This window comes from Teleopsis dalmanni, chromosome 2, assembly GCF_002237135.1.
Source record: "Teleopsis dalmanni isolate 2A chromosome 2, ASM223713v2, whole genome shotgun sequence".
NCBI lineage: Eukaryota > Metazoa > Arthropoda > Insecta > Diptera > Diopsidae > Teleopsis > Teleopsis dalmanni.
The window spans coordinates 53,451,826-53,469,370 of NC_051847.1; the positions used below are offsets into that span (position 1 = coordinate 53,451,826).

The window sequence follows — 17,545 nt, forward strand, 5'->3', positions numbered from 1 at the left end:
GATCTATAAAATCATATTCTACACCATAACCAGGTTGCACAACAACAGCTGATTCCAATCCTTTGATCGCATGCACCAATTGCTCTTGCTGTTCGTGTGGTAATGTACAAGATAAACCTTGTGGATAAATAAGTTCACTATCTAAACCTTCCGGCTCTAACCATATTTGATGAGTTTTAGCTTGAAAGCGTAGCACTTTCGATTCTATTGATGGACAATATCTTGGTCCAGTTATTTCCTCGGTTACATGTCGGTTGACATGCAAATTTTCACGTACTATGTCATTAACGCGTGAGGTGGTATGCGTCAAATAGCAAGGTAATTGATCTTCCGGTCTTAACCAAACGTTCTCATTCATAAATGAAAATGGTATTGGTGGATTATCTCCATAATGCAAAGGTAATCCAACATAGTTTATGCTATTTTTTGCAATTCGTGGAGGTGTGCCGGTTTTCAGTCTACCCATACGAAAACCGATTGATTCTAAGTTCTTACCCAAAGCAATTGCGGGAGCATCACCTACACGACCAGCGGGACGCGTTTCTAAACCAATATTTATTTGTGCACGCAAAAAGGTACCAGTAGTTAGAATGACTGTATGACTATAGACCACATCACCATTTTGTAGAACAACACCTTCACAACGTTTACCGCACTCTTCCAACTCGTTGTAATTTATTAAGAGATTATCAACTGCTGCACAGCGAATGTCTAAATTTTTTATTGAGAACAGTTCCTTTTGCACGGCTTGCTTGTAAAGTTTTCTATCGATTTGTGCCCGTGGACCCCAGACTGCCGGTCCACGTCGTTTATTCAATACCTTATAATTAACTCCCGAGACATCACAGCAACGAGCACAAATTCCGTCAAGTGCATCAATTTCACGCATAAGATGCCCTTTGCCAATGCCACCAAATGACGGATTACATGACATTTCCCCTATGGTTTCCACTTTATGGGTAACCAATAATGTGCGTGCCCCCATACGCGCCGATGCTGCACATGCTTCTGTTCCAGCATGTCCACCGCCAATAACTATTACGTCGTAACAGTTAGTTGACACCTTTTGATTATTAGCATTATTGCTAAATTTTTTATTTAAAACGTTTTTGTTAAAAAATTTAAATCGAAAGACACGCGTAAATTTATACATCACAACAAGAAATTAATCAACACAATCTCTCAGCTGTTACACTAACAGCTGTTCAATACAACAGCTGTTATTAAAATTATTAAGAGAATAAAAGCATTTTTTCGCTCTTAAATTTTTCATAGGGAATAGCAAAGAATATTAACGATGGGTTATCCGAAAAAAATTTATTGTTTGTTATAAACCTCATGTGCAGTAGAAATATGATGTTTGTATGTAAATTATTTAATATTAGTTTTTTTTTAAATTTTTGAATTAAATACAGTTAATTAGTTTACATTATATAATAAGAAAATTGTTTTATAATATAATTTAATTAAAATAATTATTTATATGCAGTATTCGAATTCACGAAAAAGTTATTGGCAACACTAAAACTGCTCTTAAAAAGTATTTGTTTCTCTTCAATTACAAGCATTGCTTATTTTTTACTTGTTGATTTTGTTGTTTTTGGACTTTGTATTTTTTATATCATTGCTTTTGCATTTATAAATCAACACACTTAGTGAAATTTTGCTTTATACAACGAATTTTGCGTTATTCGCTATTGTCTAATATATATTAAAAAATAATTAAAAATGCGTGGAATTTTACTGCAAAGTCCGAAAAAATTATGCACTCAAGCTGTTAGATCCGTAACTTCAACACCACAAGGAACAGATTATCAATACATGCAATGTTCCAAACTGCCGACAATGTATTTTCAGCGCTCCTTGCCACGTCTTCCTATACCTACACTAGACAAAACCTGTGAAAGATTCTTGTCTGCTGTGCAACCTATACTCAATGCTGACGAATTTGCTGCGACTCAAAAAGTGATAAAGGAGTTTCATCAGGGAGAAGGTATGGATTTGCATGCAAAGCTAAAACAAAACGATTTAAACAACAAACACACAAGTTATATATCCGAGCCTTGGTGAGTACAAGTAATATATAAATCTCTACTTACTAATATCTCTATAACTTCCATCCAAAGGTTCGATATGTACCTCAGTGACCGTGCGCCACTTCCACTAAATTATAATCCTCTCTTAATTATGAAGCATGATACACGGCCAGAATATCGATCACAGCTAGTCCGTGCTACGAATTTGGTTGTGAGTTCATTAAGATTTTGGAACTCATTAAAAGTAGATCTTTTAGAACCTGAAATATTTCATTTGAATGCTAAGAAGAGTGACACTCCTCAATTTAGGCAATGGATGCGTATTGCTCCAACGGCTTTTGCAACATATGTTGCTTACGTCTTCAAAGCCTTTCCACTAGATATGAGTCAATACAATCGTTTATTTGGTACATCACGTATACCTCAAATGGATAAAGATCTTTTAGTGCAAAATATTGACTCTAAGCATATCATTGTTATGAGAAGAGGTAATCTATATGCAGTAGATGTATTAAATCAAAATGGACAAATAGAGCAACCTAGCGTAATATTAGCGCGGCTTCAAGCAGTACTGAGTCTAGATAATAAACGTAATGCGGCTGAAGTGCCTTTGGGTGTTTTAACTACCGGTTCACGCAATGATTGGGCCCGCACACGACAACATTTAGTAAAGAATATATCAGAAAAAAATGGAAAGTTGATAGAAAATGAAGTGGATAAGGCATTATTTTGTTTGTGTTTGGATAGTGAGGAAGATCCAATTTATAATGATGATAATCAGATACCATTAATTAAAAATTTTCTAGCTGGCGAAGGAAAAAATCGGTAACATATATATTTGAAAATATATTTTTTTAATGGTTTTTATATATTTTTTATCCGGCTATAGATCACTTTATATTCTCTATTACGACTCTCCTTGACAGTCACCATCAGAATCAGGATCTGACATAAATTAATATTAATATCTAAATTCTTTTCATTCTATTGTCTATATTGCAAAGTGCAATGTTAGATCCTGATCCCAATGATGGCTATCAAGGTGAATCGAAATATAGAATATATTAAAAAATATTAAACAAACGTTGAATTTAAATTTTACCAAAAAGTGACCTATAGCCGAATAAAAAATATATAAAAATAATTATTAAAAAAAACAGGTCAATAAGTAAATTCAAAATTCAATATTTTTTATTTATTAAAAATAAAATTGTTTTCTTTTAGCTGGTTTGATAAATCTATCTCATTACTTGTGGGTGCTGATGGCACGGCAGCAGTCAATTTTGAACACTCTTGGGGCGATGGAGTAGCAGTTCTACGTTATTTCAATGAAATTTACAAAGAAACATTACAGCGGCCGTTTGTTAGCAGTGCCACCATTCCAGAAAGTTTGAATAATGATCACAGTGTGCGTTCCTTAAATTTTGATATAGATGATAAGTTGCGTGCGGATGTCGCATTGGCTTCATCAAAAAATTCTGATGTTATGGAAACTCTGAATATGGATATGCTACGTTATTCGCATATAAATAAATTATCTTGCAAAAAATATGGAGTAAGCCCAGATTCTATTATGCAGTTGTCATTTCAGCTAGCCTACAAGTTGGCATTTAATTCCTATGTCGGTACATATGAATCTTGTAGTACAGCTGCATTTCGACACGGTCGTACGGAAACTATGCGCCCATGTACAATTCCAACTAAAAACTTTTGCGAAGCAATTTTAAAACCAACTAACAGTAGACCTGACTCTAATGAATTACGAACTATGATCGATAAGTGTTCTACGGTGCATGGAAATTTAACAAAAGAAGCTGCAATGGGTCAAGGATTCGATAGACATTTATTTGCTTTAAAGCATGAGGCAGTTAAGCAGAATAAAACTATACCTGAATTGTACAATACCGAGGCATATAGAAAAATTAATTATAACATTATAAGCACATCCACATTGTCTTCCGATGCATTATTAGCAGGTTCTTTTGGACCAGTTGTGCAGGATGGATTAGGTGTTGGGTAAGTTTTTCATATTACAGAAAAAAGTAAAAAATTAACAATTTTCTATATAAAAATAATTTTACAGCTATTCGATACAAAATGCAGAATGCGGTGCTATAGTTTCTTCCTATAAAAATCAAAGGAATGGTAAACATTTTGTAGATTGCTTGGGTCAAGCATTCAGCGAAATTCATAAAACGCTCGATGCTAGTAAAAAATGAGATTAAGTCTTAAATGTTCTTCAAGCACGCAGAAATCGTGAATATGAAATGGACTGGTGATGTGCATGTAATTATTGATGTTGAGATTAATTATTAAAATAGACTTGTTTTTTAAAATAAATTATCACTCTCCATATGTTTTTTAAAAAACTTTAACTGTATCATTTAGTGCCATTAAAAAATAAATACTATTCTTAAAGTAATAATTTATAGACAAATAATGAACTCAACCAAATTATTTCCATTAGAACATTTTACCATCAATATAATAATTGCACCAAACATCAGCATAATGTAATATTAGTTAATTGTATGTATTCAATCACTATCTGATTTCTTTAATCTGTTTGTAGCTAGCTATTATTATTTGTTTTTTTTTTTTTTGTAATTTCTATATATTTATTGTACTAATGTAAAAGTAGACTCGAGAGTATTAACATAAAAATATATGATCTCTCTCACCTGTAGTTAAACGCGATATAAGTAAATAAAGGCATTTGTTCTGAGTAACTTTCTGCATTATAGCATATGTCGATATAGGTTGGTTCTCGAGATATCGTCTTTGAAAATGCAAAATCATTTACAAAATTAATGAAGTTGGACTTATTGATATTTTTTTAAATATAATTTAAAAACAAAACAGTCGACTACATAATAATGAAAGTATAAAAAATTGGATAGTTATAGTTTTGTATGTAGTACCAACAGTCAAAGTACCAGCTAATACCAATAAAATGTAAAACGAAAACAACAATAATTTCACAAAAAGTAATTACAGAAACTGTTTTTATAAACAGTTTTAAAATTAAAAAAATTTAACAATTTAACATCAGTGCCTAAAATAATTAAATCAAACATTAAGAATATCCTTATTACACAGTCAGCATACTTTTAGGTATTTAGTGTTTTAATGAAATACAGTTTAAAAAATCAACAGCCAAAACGTTAATGATGTATATTACATAGAATACAAGAATAAAAAACTTTGTTTTAAAATTTTTTTATTTTATTTTATTAAATTATCTTATTTTATTTTATTTTGTTTTAAATAAATAAAATTTCCACAAAAAATGTTTAAAAAAAAATATATATATATACTTCCAATATTAAAGTAAACAACAGCCAAAATGAGTGTTCATAGTAGAAACTGATTAAAAATGAAAAACTAAAATATTAACAACAGTCAAAGTGCACGCTAACAGGATTAAAATTGAAAAAAAAATTATCCTCTGTATTAAATATTTACGCTAAAAAATAAAAAAACAGATGCTTAATGCATTTTAAAAAGAAATTCTAAGAACTTCCAAGAAAAAATTTTATTATAGGAATTAGAATAATAAAGTTTCATTTATATATATATAAATATATATATATAATTATTTATATAGTAAATTATTTCAATTATTCAGTCAATAGGGAATACTATAGTGAAATCGTTTTTATTTTTAACTTAAATAATCGTGATTACTTCTATTCTATTCAGCGGGACGAATAGAATGCAAAAATTCTATTCTATTCTATTTTTTTTTTAGAAATATCATTATATATAATTATAAGGTTTTATAATTTTATAAAAAATATGAAACCATGTAAATACGTATAGAATAAAATGTGTAAGTCCTGTCTTTTATAAATGATCAAGTAGAAATAGTTGTTTTGTTTTTGTATTTTGTTAGTTATATTTTTTAGAATTACTAGTTCCTAGAAACTTGATTTTGATATAATTTGATATACGTAAAACATTTTCGACTGTACTGGAGAAAATGAATAATAATAAATTCTTCCGGTCGCAATAATCACATATAATCCAATTATCACTGTATTTAATAAGTTCATTAGCAGCTATTTTTTATTCAATACTCCAGTATAGCGGATTATTGAGATATCATAAAAAGATTTGAATCACACTATTTGTCCATCGATATTTAGTGTAAACAACATCCAACATAAAAATAAGTTCAATATTTTACTTGAATTCAATATTATTGGGTATAAATAAATTATATTAAATAAAAATATTCCATGATATTAGGTTAATTTAGCACTACTGAGCTCAAATCTACAGAAATCTACAAAATCCTAGACATCTGGGTCTCTGGGTCCTCAGTATACTTCTTACATATAAATGGATTAAGTTTTTTGCCTTTGACATCTCTTCCTAAATTCTTTCCTGCTAAAAGGAAGAGAAATTGTTTATATGTTTCTTACAAGACTTTATTTTTCTACAGGTTAATTTTGAAAAAATTCCTCCTTAAGAGAAAAGGCAATGAATTTGGGAAAGAATGTCTAAGAAAATAATATGTATCAATATATTTATTTGTAGAAAGTTTACTAAAAAACACGAAATTCTTATCACTTAAAATAAAAATTCTTCATAACTCCTTTAAAACCTTTTGAATTTTAATCCATTATTGCCAAAGACACAGACGTCTTTCTCCTAGACTGGTTATGAATTTAAAAACATTAAAATAACACAAAACTATTACGATTATTGTTATTATTACTATCAGTAACATGTTTAAAAAAATAAACTATAAACACTAGGATTACCAACATCGCGTCATCGAATCTCAGAATGGTTACGGGATCCTCGGGGAGGTATGCAGATCTTAGGTCAATTATTGCTTAGTCTGATGAAGTGATAAACAACAATCCAGTCAAGGCGTAGAGAGGGGTTATGAAGAAACCTCGCATTGACTCAACTAGTCTCAACATAATAATAAAGATTAATAAGAATTAACTAAGGATATCTTATTATTTGAAATCACGCATTGAAGCATTTATTTCACTTAAAGATTTGCTCGTTTTCTTTCTAATACCCTTTATTTATGGTATGTAGTTTTTGTTCCTTACAAGTTCCATAAAAAGGTTGCGTACCCGATTTGGTCAACTGATTTAGTAAGTGACCCAACAAAGATTACTAGATAATAAGTAATTGATACCTTACTTCTTTTTTGGTAGTAAATTTAGCATGAAAAAAAAAATAAAAATAAAAATATCTTCAAATTTATTTTTCATTTTTTAAATATTTATTTGTTTAATTGAATTTTTTAATAAAATGATGTGGTGATATATATTCTTTTAGTCGTGATTCGTATCAATTTAACTGCAGTAAATTAATCAAAAAATCCTCAATAAATTTATATGGAAATATTTTGCAAGTGTTTGGCGTTTTTTTCTATTTGTTGATTTTAAATGTAATTTTAATATTTATAATTTATTTATTTAATTTATAATGAATTAATATTCCAACGATATACATTGTTTATGACATCAATTACTCAGTTTCTAACATTAATTAAGCTATTTATTTAATATTATTTAAACTTATCAATCACTTATTTAATAAAATATTTATTTAATTTAAAAATGATAAATATTAAATTAAAATAAATTTTTGATTATTAAATTTCAAAATATTAAAGCATTTTTGTTTCATTGGTGAGTTCTGCAATATATATTTTTTAAAATATTTTTGCTTTAAAGCAATAAATTTACTTTTATTTAAATTATTGCATAAATTTATATTTATTTTAATTACTACATTTTAAAATTGTTGTTTAATATTTTATTTTTTTAATGTAATCAACTATTTTTTGTTTATATTAATTTTTTATTATTCACATTTAGGTATTAATTTAAATATATAAATACATTGAGATATATAGCGATTCAACAGTTTCGTCTAAACATTCATAATAAATAATTTTTTATAATAGTTCATTTATTTAGTTTTCATATGAATTTCATTTGTTTATAACATTATGTATATTTATATATATATTATATATATTTTATATTTATATGCGCGTATACATGTCAGCCAAGTGCAAAGTGAAAACTTGAAAATTTTATACGCAAAAAAATAATATACCATAATTAATTTTTTTTTTTGGTTTTTCAAAAATAAAATAAAATAAGATATTTAAGAGCAAAATAAAAAGAATTAATTTTTAATTAATTTTGATTAATATCATACTTTGCTACTTTTAGTTGACATGCACAGCCTTCAAAATTTAACATATTGTATCTGCTTAAAAGACCTTGTGTATTAGAGCCAAAATCGAGTGATACATTCGTAATACTACGAGAAGGAACAGTTGCAGAAATTCTAGAAGACAGATTGGAACTAAAACGTAATGGAAAGGAAATTGTTTTGTTTATTAACTTTTTAATTATTTCAATTTTTTATTATTAATTCTATCATTGGAAATTAAGAAACGTGTTAATGAACGAGAAGTTAACTTCTCAAGAGGAAGATAGAGTTGAAGCATTTTGTATAGATTTCTTGAAACCTATACATAGAAAAAGTATTATATTTTAATTTCAATATATTATACTCGTACTTTTAAGATACTTAATAATTAAATATTTCTAATACCTTTTTTTTACGTACCACATACAATTTTTGAAACCTTTATTAAGACATTGCTTTCTCTTTTGTATTTTCCAGATGATTTAGTATCGAGAAGATTAAAGTTACCTTGATGAGAATACATATATGTTGTCGCTTTCAGATCACAGAACAAAAACGCTTTGATAATGTTATTGCCACAGACTGCAAACTGCTTTTATTGAAAGAGGTAAAAAAAAATATAGGAGACAACAAGAAGACCAGGAAAGAAATAATCCATGCTAATATGGATTTGAAAAATATATATTGGTGATACATCCAACACTTTTAAGGATTCATAGAAACACGTATATCGAATATGCATAAAACATTTTCACAAAAGGATAATACAATAATTTCAACCTTTTATTAATTAATGCTATGTTGTAGCAATGCATAAATAATTTGTTTTATTTTTTTTATATAGATGTTATAAAAAATATACCCAACCAAATTAAGGATCAACGCGCTACGCAGATTCATAAAAGAATCAAACATTCTCCTAAAAGGAATACGCGATTTAAAATCGAAATAATAACATCTAGCGCTTGTGGCTCTTTTAAAATGTACCTATAATTGGTTTCGCTAACGACCCATTTCAGTAGCACTCAGTCCTGACCTATATATGTTCATTTATTCTACATTGAGCAGTAGCTTTCGTAGGTTTGGATGGACCTTTAAGTGTTTTTTAAACAATACAAATCTAAAAATCTCATATGGGAAAGATGCCTAAGCTTATAGCTTGAGAAAAATGGTTGTTTAGAAAAAAGTACTTAAAAGTATTATATCAAATTAGTTTAAGATTAAATAATTATTTTTCATTTAAGTATATTCTTACTTATGAGTAAATTGATTCTCTGAACATAAAAAAGTAGACCACATGTTTTGGAATTGCTTAAGAAATTATGGATAAACATCTTTAAAGATTAATTTTTTAAAATGATTTAATAATTTAAATTCTCCTTTAATTGATGTAAATTAGAAAAGATAATATATGTGTGTATGAGGATGCCAGATTCCTCAATAGTTCGAACGGAGTGGAAGCAGGTTGTATATGAGTTTAAGGATCACACTCGATTGTATTGCCAAACAAAAAAAAATTTTTTTGTTGAATTTATTTACATCGATATTTATTTTTATCTTTCTTAGTAGTGGTATTTAATGGATATTCAGAGGTATTACTAGAGCTTGCAATGGACAATAGCATAATATACGCACAAAGTTTCTTGCAATTGTTTGCAATCTTGCTATACCTAAACCCATGTACACATGCTTGCAACAAAACAAAAAAAAACCAGCTGTTTTGACATCAGTGGATGTGGTATGCAGCATAAACAGCTGTTTTATTTTGATTTTAAGTTGCCTTCGTTCCTTCGCAAGCGTTTCGCTTTGGTGTTCTCGCACTCTTGCAATATTCGTATAGCATTCTTGCATATGTTGCACCTTGCAATGACTTTGCAAGACAGAGTGAATACCCCTACTTTCTTAATTATATTAAACGAAACCAATAGAAAAAAATATTCCAAAAGTGCCATAACAAACCTAAAGAAAAGAAAATATTAAAATTCATATCTTGAAAAAAATAAATAACTATTCGGGAATAATCCATATAGAATTTTTTTAATTAAAATGGAGTGAAAGCAAAGATAGTTCGAATTAGCAAGAGAATATAAAGGAAGTTTCGTATCACACTAAAATCAGCTGTAAAGTTCAAATGTTACATATACCAGTTTATATACATACTTTTGTATGTATATATTTATATATATAGTAATTTACATCAATAGCAACAATAATTTTATTTTAATAATTTTTCTTTAAAAAATTTAATTTAAATGTTTAGTTTTAAAAGTGTCAAAAATTTATTATTTAGTGTTTATTTCATTTAATATATAATATTTAATAATTATTTAGTACTTTGTTTTTAAAATTTGTAATTTTTAAAGTAATTTTAAAGTAATTTCGTTTTCGGTTCACACCAATTATTTTGAATTGCATTTCATTTACTTATATGGGTTCTCCTCCGTAATAAATGTGTATATATATTAAATTTACGAATAAAAACCATATTTAGAGATTCTCTTCTTGTAACAAGTATAGCATTTCCTTTATTTTAAATACTTTCTCATAATTTAATAATATTCTCAAGTTTTAATAGGCATTTTTGTATTTAAATTTTGTAAATAAAAATATATATTGTGTCTTTTAAAGTTTTTTGCTGTCGTGTACACTTAAGTTTACAGTTTAGTCCCTAAAGAATTGTTTTCGTATTTATTTATTTTTTATTTATATATGTTATATATATGTATATATATATTTTTGTTTTTTTATTTTTTATGTTTTGTTTCATTTAAAACATAACTGTTTATAAATAATTTGTTGTTAATTATAAATAAGTAATCCTAAAATATAAATAATTTACGTTGGGGCGAGTTCAATAACGAGTATAATTACTTTTAATTAAAAAGGAGGCGGGGTCAACTAGGATCGTAGTTGTTTTATTTATAATTTCGTAGTATTAGATTCAAATCCGTTTAGACACCCTGTGCGAGACTTTCCTTGGATATTGTTATCATAGATTGCTCAACTGGCTGGTGGGAAAGAATGAAAGGAGAGGCCAACATCTGCAATGGACTATTTTTTAAAATTTATGTTAGTGTAAACTTTTATTTATTAAGTATATATTTTAACATAATTTGCACTATATCTTTAATTTCAAAATATCATATAAATGATAAAATAAAAATGATTTTAATTATAAAGACAGAAAGTTTATGAGAGATACTGAAGAAAAATATGATAGAAAAACTCAACGTGCTAATTAAAAAACTTTAAAATAATTAATAAAAAAAAATAAAAAGAAGACAATGTATATAAAAAGACTAAATTAATTAAGTCAGATATTAGAAATTGTAACATAGGGCATATAAATTGCCCTACTTAATATCAATTACTTCATATCAATTATGAAGTAAACCCCTGCGTTATACTCACGCAAGCAGTCAATTGTCAACTTAACTCAACATATTTTTATTTTAAATTAACAAATGCTAGCGTATCAAGAGAGTACCAAGAGTACCAAGTAAAAAAGTAATAAAATGCAACTTTAGTGCATTTATTGGGTTTTTGAATGTTTCTTAAAACTGCACAACAATTGCATAAATTATATATACTAAAATATTTTATTAAATAAATATTTATTTTATTAAATATTATTCATTTTTATTTATTAATTCAAATAAAAATTATTATTTTATTTATTATTACTAAGAAACATTACTGGTCTTAGGTTGTTAATTTTATTATTATAATAAAATATTTATTATATGAATATATTATATTAAATATTTAACTTACTATTTTCCATTTAATCTAACATAATTTTTAATAGTATTATCGGGGTCCGCTATGGGATAGCTAGATTAGAGAATTAGAGAAGTCAAGATTAGAGAAGTTGTATTTGGCTACTAAAATGTCATTTTAGATTTTATATTCATATCATATAATCAAATGATTTAATTGGTGTTTAATCAGTATTCGGACATTATGATGTTCGAGCACCTCGAGTTTATACGAATGCAAGTATTTAGATTGAATACTTTTTAGTCTCAAAAACATTTGAACTACTCGTTAGATATGCGAATTAATCCATTAGCTTATATGCTTAATATTTCTATTTATTTTCGTTTTATTTTTTCATCCTCCTCACTCGAACATTTTCAAAATATTCGAATAATATTTAAGATCGAAGTCATATCATATTACAGTACAAGAGATTTGAAGGCAAATACTGCTTTATAAGTACTGATAATAATATAATAATTATTGTAATAATAATTATATTAAAATAATATTGTTATAAATATTGCTTAATTTAGTTTCCATATAATCCAGAACTTTAGTCGCATTCCCACTAAAATATTTCTTATAAATAACTTATTTCATTAGTGAAGATGCCATAATTAAAACATAAATAAAAAAAAATTATTGGTGAACCATTATCATTCCGTATAATGCTAGAACTTACAAACAAATTAACATATTTTGAATATATTAATTTATTACTTTGAATTAAGCTCTCAAAAAAAAAACCATAAATAACTACGATTAATTTAAATTAAAGTAGATGAGAACTATAATGTTTTTTAATAAGGTTCAGATATAATTAAAAAAAAAAGTATAATTATATGTGAAAGAAATTAATAAAGAAATTTATATAAAAAAGTCATAAATATTTAGGTTCATTTAAATTCAAGTAGATGAGTGCTGTAAGGTGTATTGAATTAGATGGGAAATGTCTTTTAATATGATTCAAGTATAATTAAAAAAAATATATAAATAAATAAAAAGTAAAATTAAGATTTAGTAAAGAATTTAGACTCACTCAGCGAATGTAGCTGCTGCAGTAACTGGATTTCGAACGGTGTGCAAAGCTTGTGAATTTTTGGCGCGTGCTAATAGTGTCATCACAGTGCGTTTTGTGGGATTCATACCAGATCTTGGTACACCTAAGAGTGGTCTCTTTCGTCCTAAACCACCAGCTGAAAGATATTATGACATTAATTTAAATAGATTAAAATATTTATCAATAGATTAATATTAATAAGCAACAAACCAATATTAATTGCTTTAACACCGCGTAACGCTGGATGTAGAAGTGTGCCAGGAGGATCTAAAAGTGCTAAAGTCGATGCAGTTGTATCAGCTTCTGTTGGTATTGCAATGCCAGCATTTGGTTGCGTTGGTGTTAATCCGGTTACAGCAGTGACACCGGTAGCGGGTTTTAGAATGCTGCCAATGCCAGCGGCTGTAAGTTGGTGTTGAAGAGCAACCGCCATAGCAGTGGGATGTACTAAAAATGTAAATATTTATTTAATTAATTTTGTTAATTTTTTTTTTTTTTTGGAAATATATATAATTGTTGCGTTAAACTTACTTGAAGTTGCATTTGCTTGTACAGTCATATTATCCGCATTTGGAGTTGTTAATACGGAATTTGTATTGGTTGTAACGCAATGTGCCTGTTGTTGTAGGAGATGGTGTAAATGTTGGTGCTTCTGATGATCGTTGTTGCTATTTATATGATGGCTTTCAAGTTTTTCAGCTGGATTGAATTCCATAATGCTTGTGTCAGTTTCAGATTTATCATCATTAGAAGTATCCATATCGGTGACAGCTCCTCGATTAGGACTCGGCTGATCACTGGAATGACTTAATGTGGGTGTTGATGTGAGGGCTTGCATTTCCCACATTTGCTCCTGTCGTATATCATCGTGATAATCCTATAGATGAAACAATTATATAAATATTGTATAGAATTTATTCTGCTGAAACGTATAAATATTAAATATATTAAAATGAAATATATACGAATATATAGCATATTTCTTATTGTAACTTAAATTCAGGAAATGATTTCCTGTTCTACGAAATAAATAGAATCATATAAAAGGGATGACAGAATAAACGTGTCACTTTTCATTTCACATAATCTATATGCAGCAGTAATGTTGATCTATTCTGTGAAAGATAGCTAACAGCAGTTAACACAGTTTAAATTAAAACTTTTAATTAATCTGCTGTAGTTACAGATATATGTATTTGAACTGAGAAAATTTGTCAGCATTGTTATTGATCCAAATGAACCTTTTGATGTTTTCCAGCACTGATTCAATATTAGTCAGTTTTTCTACAAATAGAGTAGAGTTCTATAGAGGAAGTTAAGATCTCTTCATGGTAAAATGTTAGCTAATTTTCAGTAACTCATAAACACTATTTAAGATCACTTTAAGTAAATTCTGACCTTTACAAATGAGACTACTATCATTAAAAGACACGCACTGACATTAGAATAGATTTATAGTGTTTAACTAGTTATTATACTAACAAAATAATATTAGTTGAAATTTGAATCTATTTGGTCCCACAATTACATAGTTAATTATCTCGCTGTACATAATTGGAGCGCTAAAGACAACCCCAACGGCTGATCAAAAAATATTACTTAATGAATTAAACTTGTTGGTGAGACTCGTGCAGTGAATTTCGTGGAAGATGGCGATAGATGAATTTAATCTTTAACATTTGAACATAGTTCAATAGAAGTATAGCCATAAAATATGTATATGGCTCTATACCAGACTAAAATCGAATGGGATATTTCATACTAGCGTATGAAAACTGAACATCAGATTCACAATATCGATCTAAAGTCTAAAAACTGACGAAGAAGAGGAGGGGCCTATGAAACGTGGCTATAAAACTCATAATATCCACCAAAACATCTTAAAACTGATAAATACAGCAGGAGCTGAAATATATTATGCTGATCTAAGTATCAAACACCCAATCAAGTTGTCTATTTTTCATCAATCAAGATGACTATTGTATTTTCGAAGAGAAAGTTTTCGCTGACAATGCCCAAGATAGGCATTGTATAGCCATAGCGATAAAAGTAATTACTCCGTATCATATTTTGTCTAGGAAAGAAACGACAATATATTTATCAGCTAAAACCATCAGAATTTTGTTCACAGTTTACAGTCAGCTAGCCCACACGCATAAAAGATAAGAATTCTCAATAGCGGTTTAAGTACGAAGTATAGAGAGGTGTGTATTAATCAAACTTTCTTATCTTTATATCTTGCGTTGCCAAGAACACCATTAAATACTTGGGAGCTTTACAATTTGAGAAGCTACAAGACGGCCTCGGAAAACGTTGTTGGATTAGAGTCTGTTACCGAGATATGAATACAAGATAGGAATTCTCAATGGCGGTGTATGCATGAAATACAAGAAGATAAGCAATAAGTAGACTTGTCAACTGTATTATGCTTATGTTCTGCATTATCACAAACACGTTTGAAAAGCTTTGAAGTTACCCATATTGTAGCTGCTAGACGTCTTCAGAATAGCACAGCTTTCTTTATATCCACAAAAAGTGTTAATAACCTACTTGAAATCAACTACAAATCTACGTAGTGGTTTTACTCCATCTGGTGTCGCAAGAGATCTATTATATACATAAACGTTTACAATTATTTTGAAACTAATATGCTATAATTATCAAAATCTTTATTTTAGTAGAACATTGACCAGATATCTAATATCTCCTACCTATAATTAATTGAATTTTATAAAAATAAATAACATATATGTAATCAAATTTTTCTTACCGGTACCAAAAATCGTCTCACTTCCGCCAATGCATAAGCTATACGTGCATGTGCTTCAGCCGGTGCAGCGAATGTAGAAATTTCAACATGTAAATCTTCAAATAGATGAGCATACCGACTATCACCACTAGCACGTAATTCTTCCTCCTTTTTACGATCTCTCATCGAACCACGTCCGAGCACTGCCATTTTACACATAGTGTCTTCTTGCAATCGTTTCATAGAGTTGCCCTTCGGTCCCAATAATTTTCCAACAAAATTGAACTGAAAGCAGGTATTTAGAATAGGGTGATGCATTACGAAGGTACAAATTGTTATTATATTTTCCTTACCTTTGGATGATCTCGCACAGGAACTGCTACTTTCACAGATACTTTTACTGGTTTATCTCTTGTTATGTCCAACATTTTTAATTTTTCTATTTAAATATAGAGCGAATAAAAAAAATTAATTAATCATTTATTAAAACTAAATTAATTAGTAAAATTTAAATAACTAATTATTTCTTGGAAATAATTTGAAAAATGAAAATAACTAATTAATTTTTGAAAATAATTAGTAAAATTAGAAGGAACAAAAAAGTAATTAGAGCGGAACACCATAAAATGTTTCTAATAAATTTAACCCATTAATTCGGTAATAATAGGAAACTGTGTAAGGCGTAGGTATTGCACAATTTTGGCTTCTTACAAATTAAAGAAAGAGTTTCGAGTTGAGTGAATGAAGTCATAAAATGATTTCGAAAAGGCGGAAACCTAAAACAATATATTTTTTAATGAGCAGAAGAAACGGGATAGCTTTGATTTCATTGTGTTGATCTTATCTGCATGTTTTTATTTCTTCATTTAACGAGGTATTCTCTCCTACTCTGTACTTTTTTTTATTCGAATACACTTTAGTATCCTCGTAAAATCTGAATTGTCGGTTACTGTTGTTGTTATGTCTGCAACCTTATTAAAAGGTTGCTCCGTGATGTTGTTTTCGGTTGCTTCAGTCGAAATAAATGATAATAAAAATGGCGTCTCCACAAATTCAAAATGGATTTTATGTTTTGTTTGGATACCAGAGTTGCTCATTCGTGTGTGTAAAAGCAGTAAAAAAAGGTAAAAAAATAAAAGAAGAAAAATTGATGAAAAACAAAAACAAATGAACCAAATTTATTATTCAATGTAGGAGACGTGTGTCTACATAATACACACACCCACAAATGTATGAGGTTATAATCGTAAGCCCGTAAAGGTAGAAAGTCCTGGGCAATAAGAAAAGTCATACATATGCGTTGGCAAATATTTTTGCCATTATTTTAATACGAAATATATGTTTGCAGTTTTACAGTATTTACTTTGTAATTTGTCTTTTACTGCGAAATGCATACGGGACAAAATTTTATATATAATATAAATTAATAGACAGCGGAAGGTAAAAGGGCAAAAGGGAAGAGATCAGGTAATTACATAAAATGAAGCATAAATGAGCATTTTTATCTTTACTGATTTTTGGCAATAAAAAGGAATAGATTTTATGTTCACCAACTTCCTTCTAGTAAGAATGTAAAACAAATCAGTATTCATTTTAGGATTTAACAACTCTGAGCTACTAACATGTTAAGAATATATAAAATTTTATAATTATGAAATATGATATACGCAATAGGATATAAAAATCGACAATTCCGCTATGCAATGAATATGACAAATTGATGGATCTCACATCAAACCACAT

General features: G+C 28.3%; 3 protein-coding genes across 6 annotated transcripts; 1 reads left to right on the plus strand and 2 right to left on the minus strand.

Annotated features, from left to right (window-relative positions):
- Position 1: 1 nt before the first annotated feature.
- LOC119674557 (protein MTO1 homolog, mitochondrial-like) lies at positions 2 to 1,160 on the minus strand (the record flags this gene model as incomplete). Its single annotated transcript, XM_038085701.1, has 1 exon — positions 2 to 1,160. A coding segment is annotated over exon 1 (1,152 nt), but the record flags the coding sequence as incomplete, so codon positions are not given.
- Positions 1,161 to 1,647: 487 nt separating this feature from the next.
- On the plus strand, positions 1,648 to 9,010 carry LOC119680353 (carnitine O-palmitoyltransferase 2, mitochondrial-like). Of its 2 annotated transcripts, XR_005252461.1 has the most exons (5): positions 1,648 to 2,066; positions 2,127 to 2,861; positions 3,261 to 4,052; positions 4,120 to 4,322; positions 8,709 to 9,010. XR_005252461.1 is itself a non-coding variant. In XM_038093125.1 (4 exons), the coding sequence occupies exons 1-4, from the start codon at positions 1,729 to 1,731 to the stop codon at positions 4,253 to 4,255; spliced, it is 2,001 nt and encodes a 666-aa protein (XP_037949053.1). In that variant the 5' UTR covers positions 1,648 to 1,728; the 3' UTR covers positions 4,256 to 4,387. The 2 variants fall into 2 exon arrangements, 1 of the variants encoding a protein (XP_037949053.1); XM_038093125.1 differs by lacking the exon at positions 8,709 to 9,010 and having other exon boundaries at positions 4,120 to 4,387.
- A 2,015-nt stretch (positions 9,011 to 11,025) lies between these two features.
- Positions 11,026 to 16,236, minus strand: LOC119680791 (branchpoint-bridging protein-like). 3 transcript variants are annotated; one of them, XM_038093776.1, is made up of 7 exons: positions 16,156 to 16,236; positions 15,824 to 16,087; positions 13,585 to 13,930; positions 13,264 to 13,500; positions 13,033 to 13,189; positions 12,006 to 12,065; positions 11,026 to 11,282 (listed from the first exon to the last, which is right to left on the minus strand). In XM_038093776.1, the coding sequence occupies exons 1-7, from the start codon at positions 16,228 to 16,230 to the stop codon at positions 11,183 to 11,185; spliced, it is 1,239 nt and encodes a 412-aa protein (XP_037949704.1). In that variant the 5' UTR covers positions 16,231 to 16,236; the 3' UTR covers positions 11,026 to 11,182. The 3 variants fall into 3 exon arrangements, with proteins under 3 accessions (XP_037949704.1, XP_037949706.1, XP_037949705.1); XM_038093778.1 differs by lacking the exon at positions 12,006 to 12,065 and having other exon boundaries at positions 11,026 to 11,272; XM_038093777.1 differs by lacking the exon at positions 12,006 to 12,065.
- Between the last annotated feature and the right edge of the window lie 1,309 nt (positions 16,237 to 17,545).

Coding starts and splice junctions, on each gene's coding strand:
- LOC119680791 (XM_038093776.1), bottom strand. CDS start 16,230: ATGTTGGACATAACAAGAGATAAACCAGTAAAAGTATCTGTGAAAGTA. Junction 13,931..15,823: donor TGAGACGATTTTTGGTACCG/GTAAGAAAAATT, acceptor TTTCATCTATAG/GATTATCACGATGATATACG. Junction 13,501..13,584: donor ACAAGCAAATGCAACTTCAA/GTAAGTTTAACG, acceptor TTACATTTTTAG/TACATCCCACTGCTATGGCG.
- LOC119680353 (XM_038093125.1), top strand. CDS start 1,729: ATGCGTGGAATTTTACTGCAAAGTCCGAAAAAATTATGCACTCAAGCT. Junction 2,067..2,126: donor AGTTATATATCCGAGCCTTG/GTGAGTACAAGT, acceptor TTCCATCCAAAG/GTTCGATATGTACCTCAGTG. Junction 4,053..4,119: donor CAGGATGGATTAGGTGTTGG/GTAAGTTTTTCA, acceptor ATAATTTTACAG/CTATTCGATACAAAATGCAG.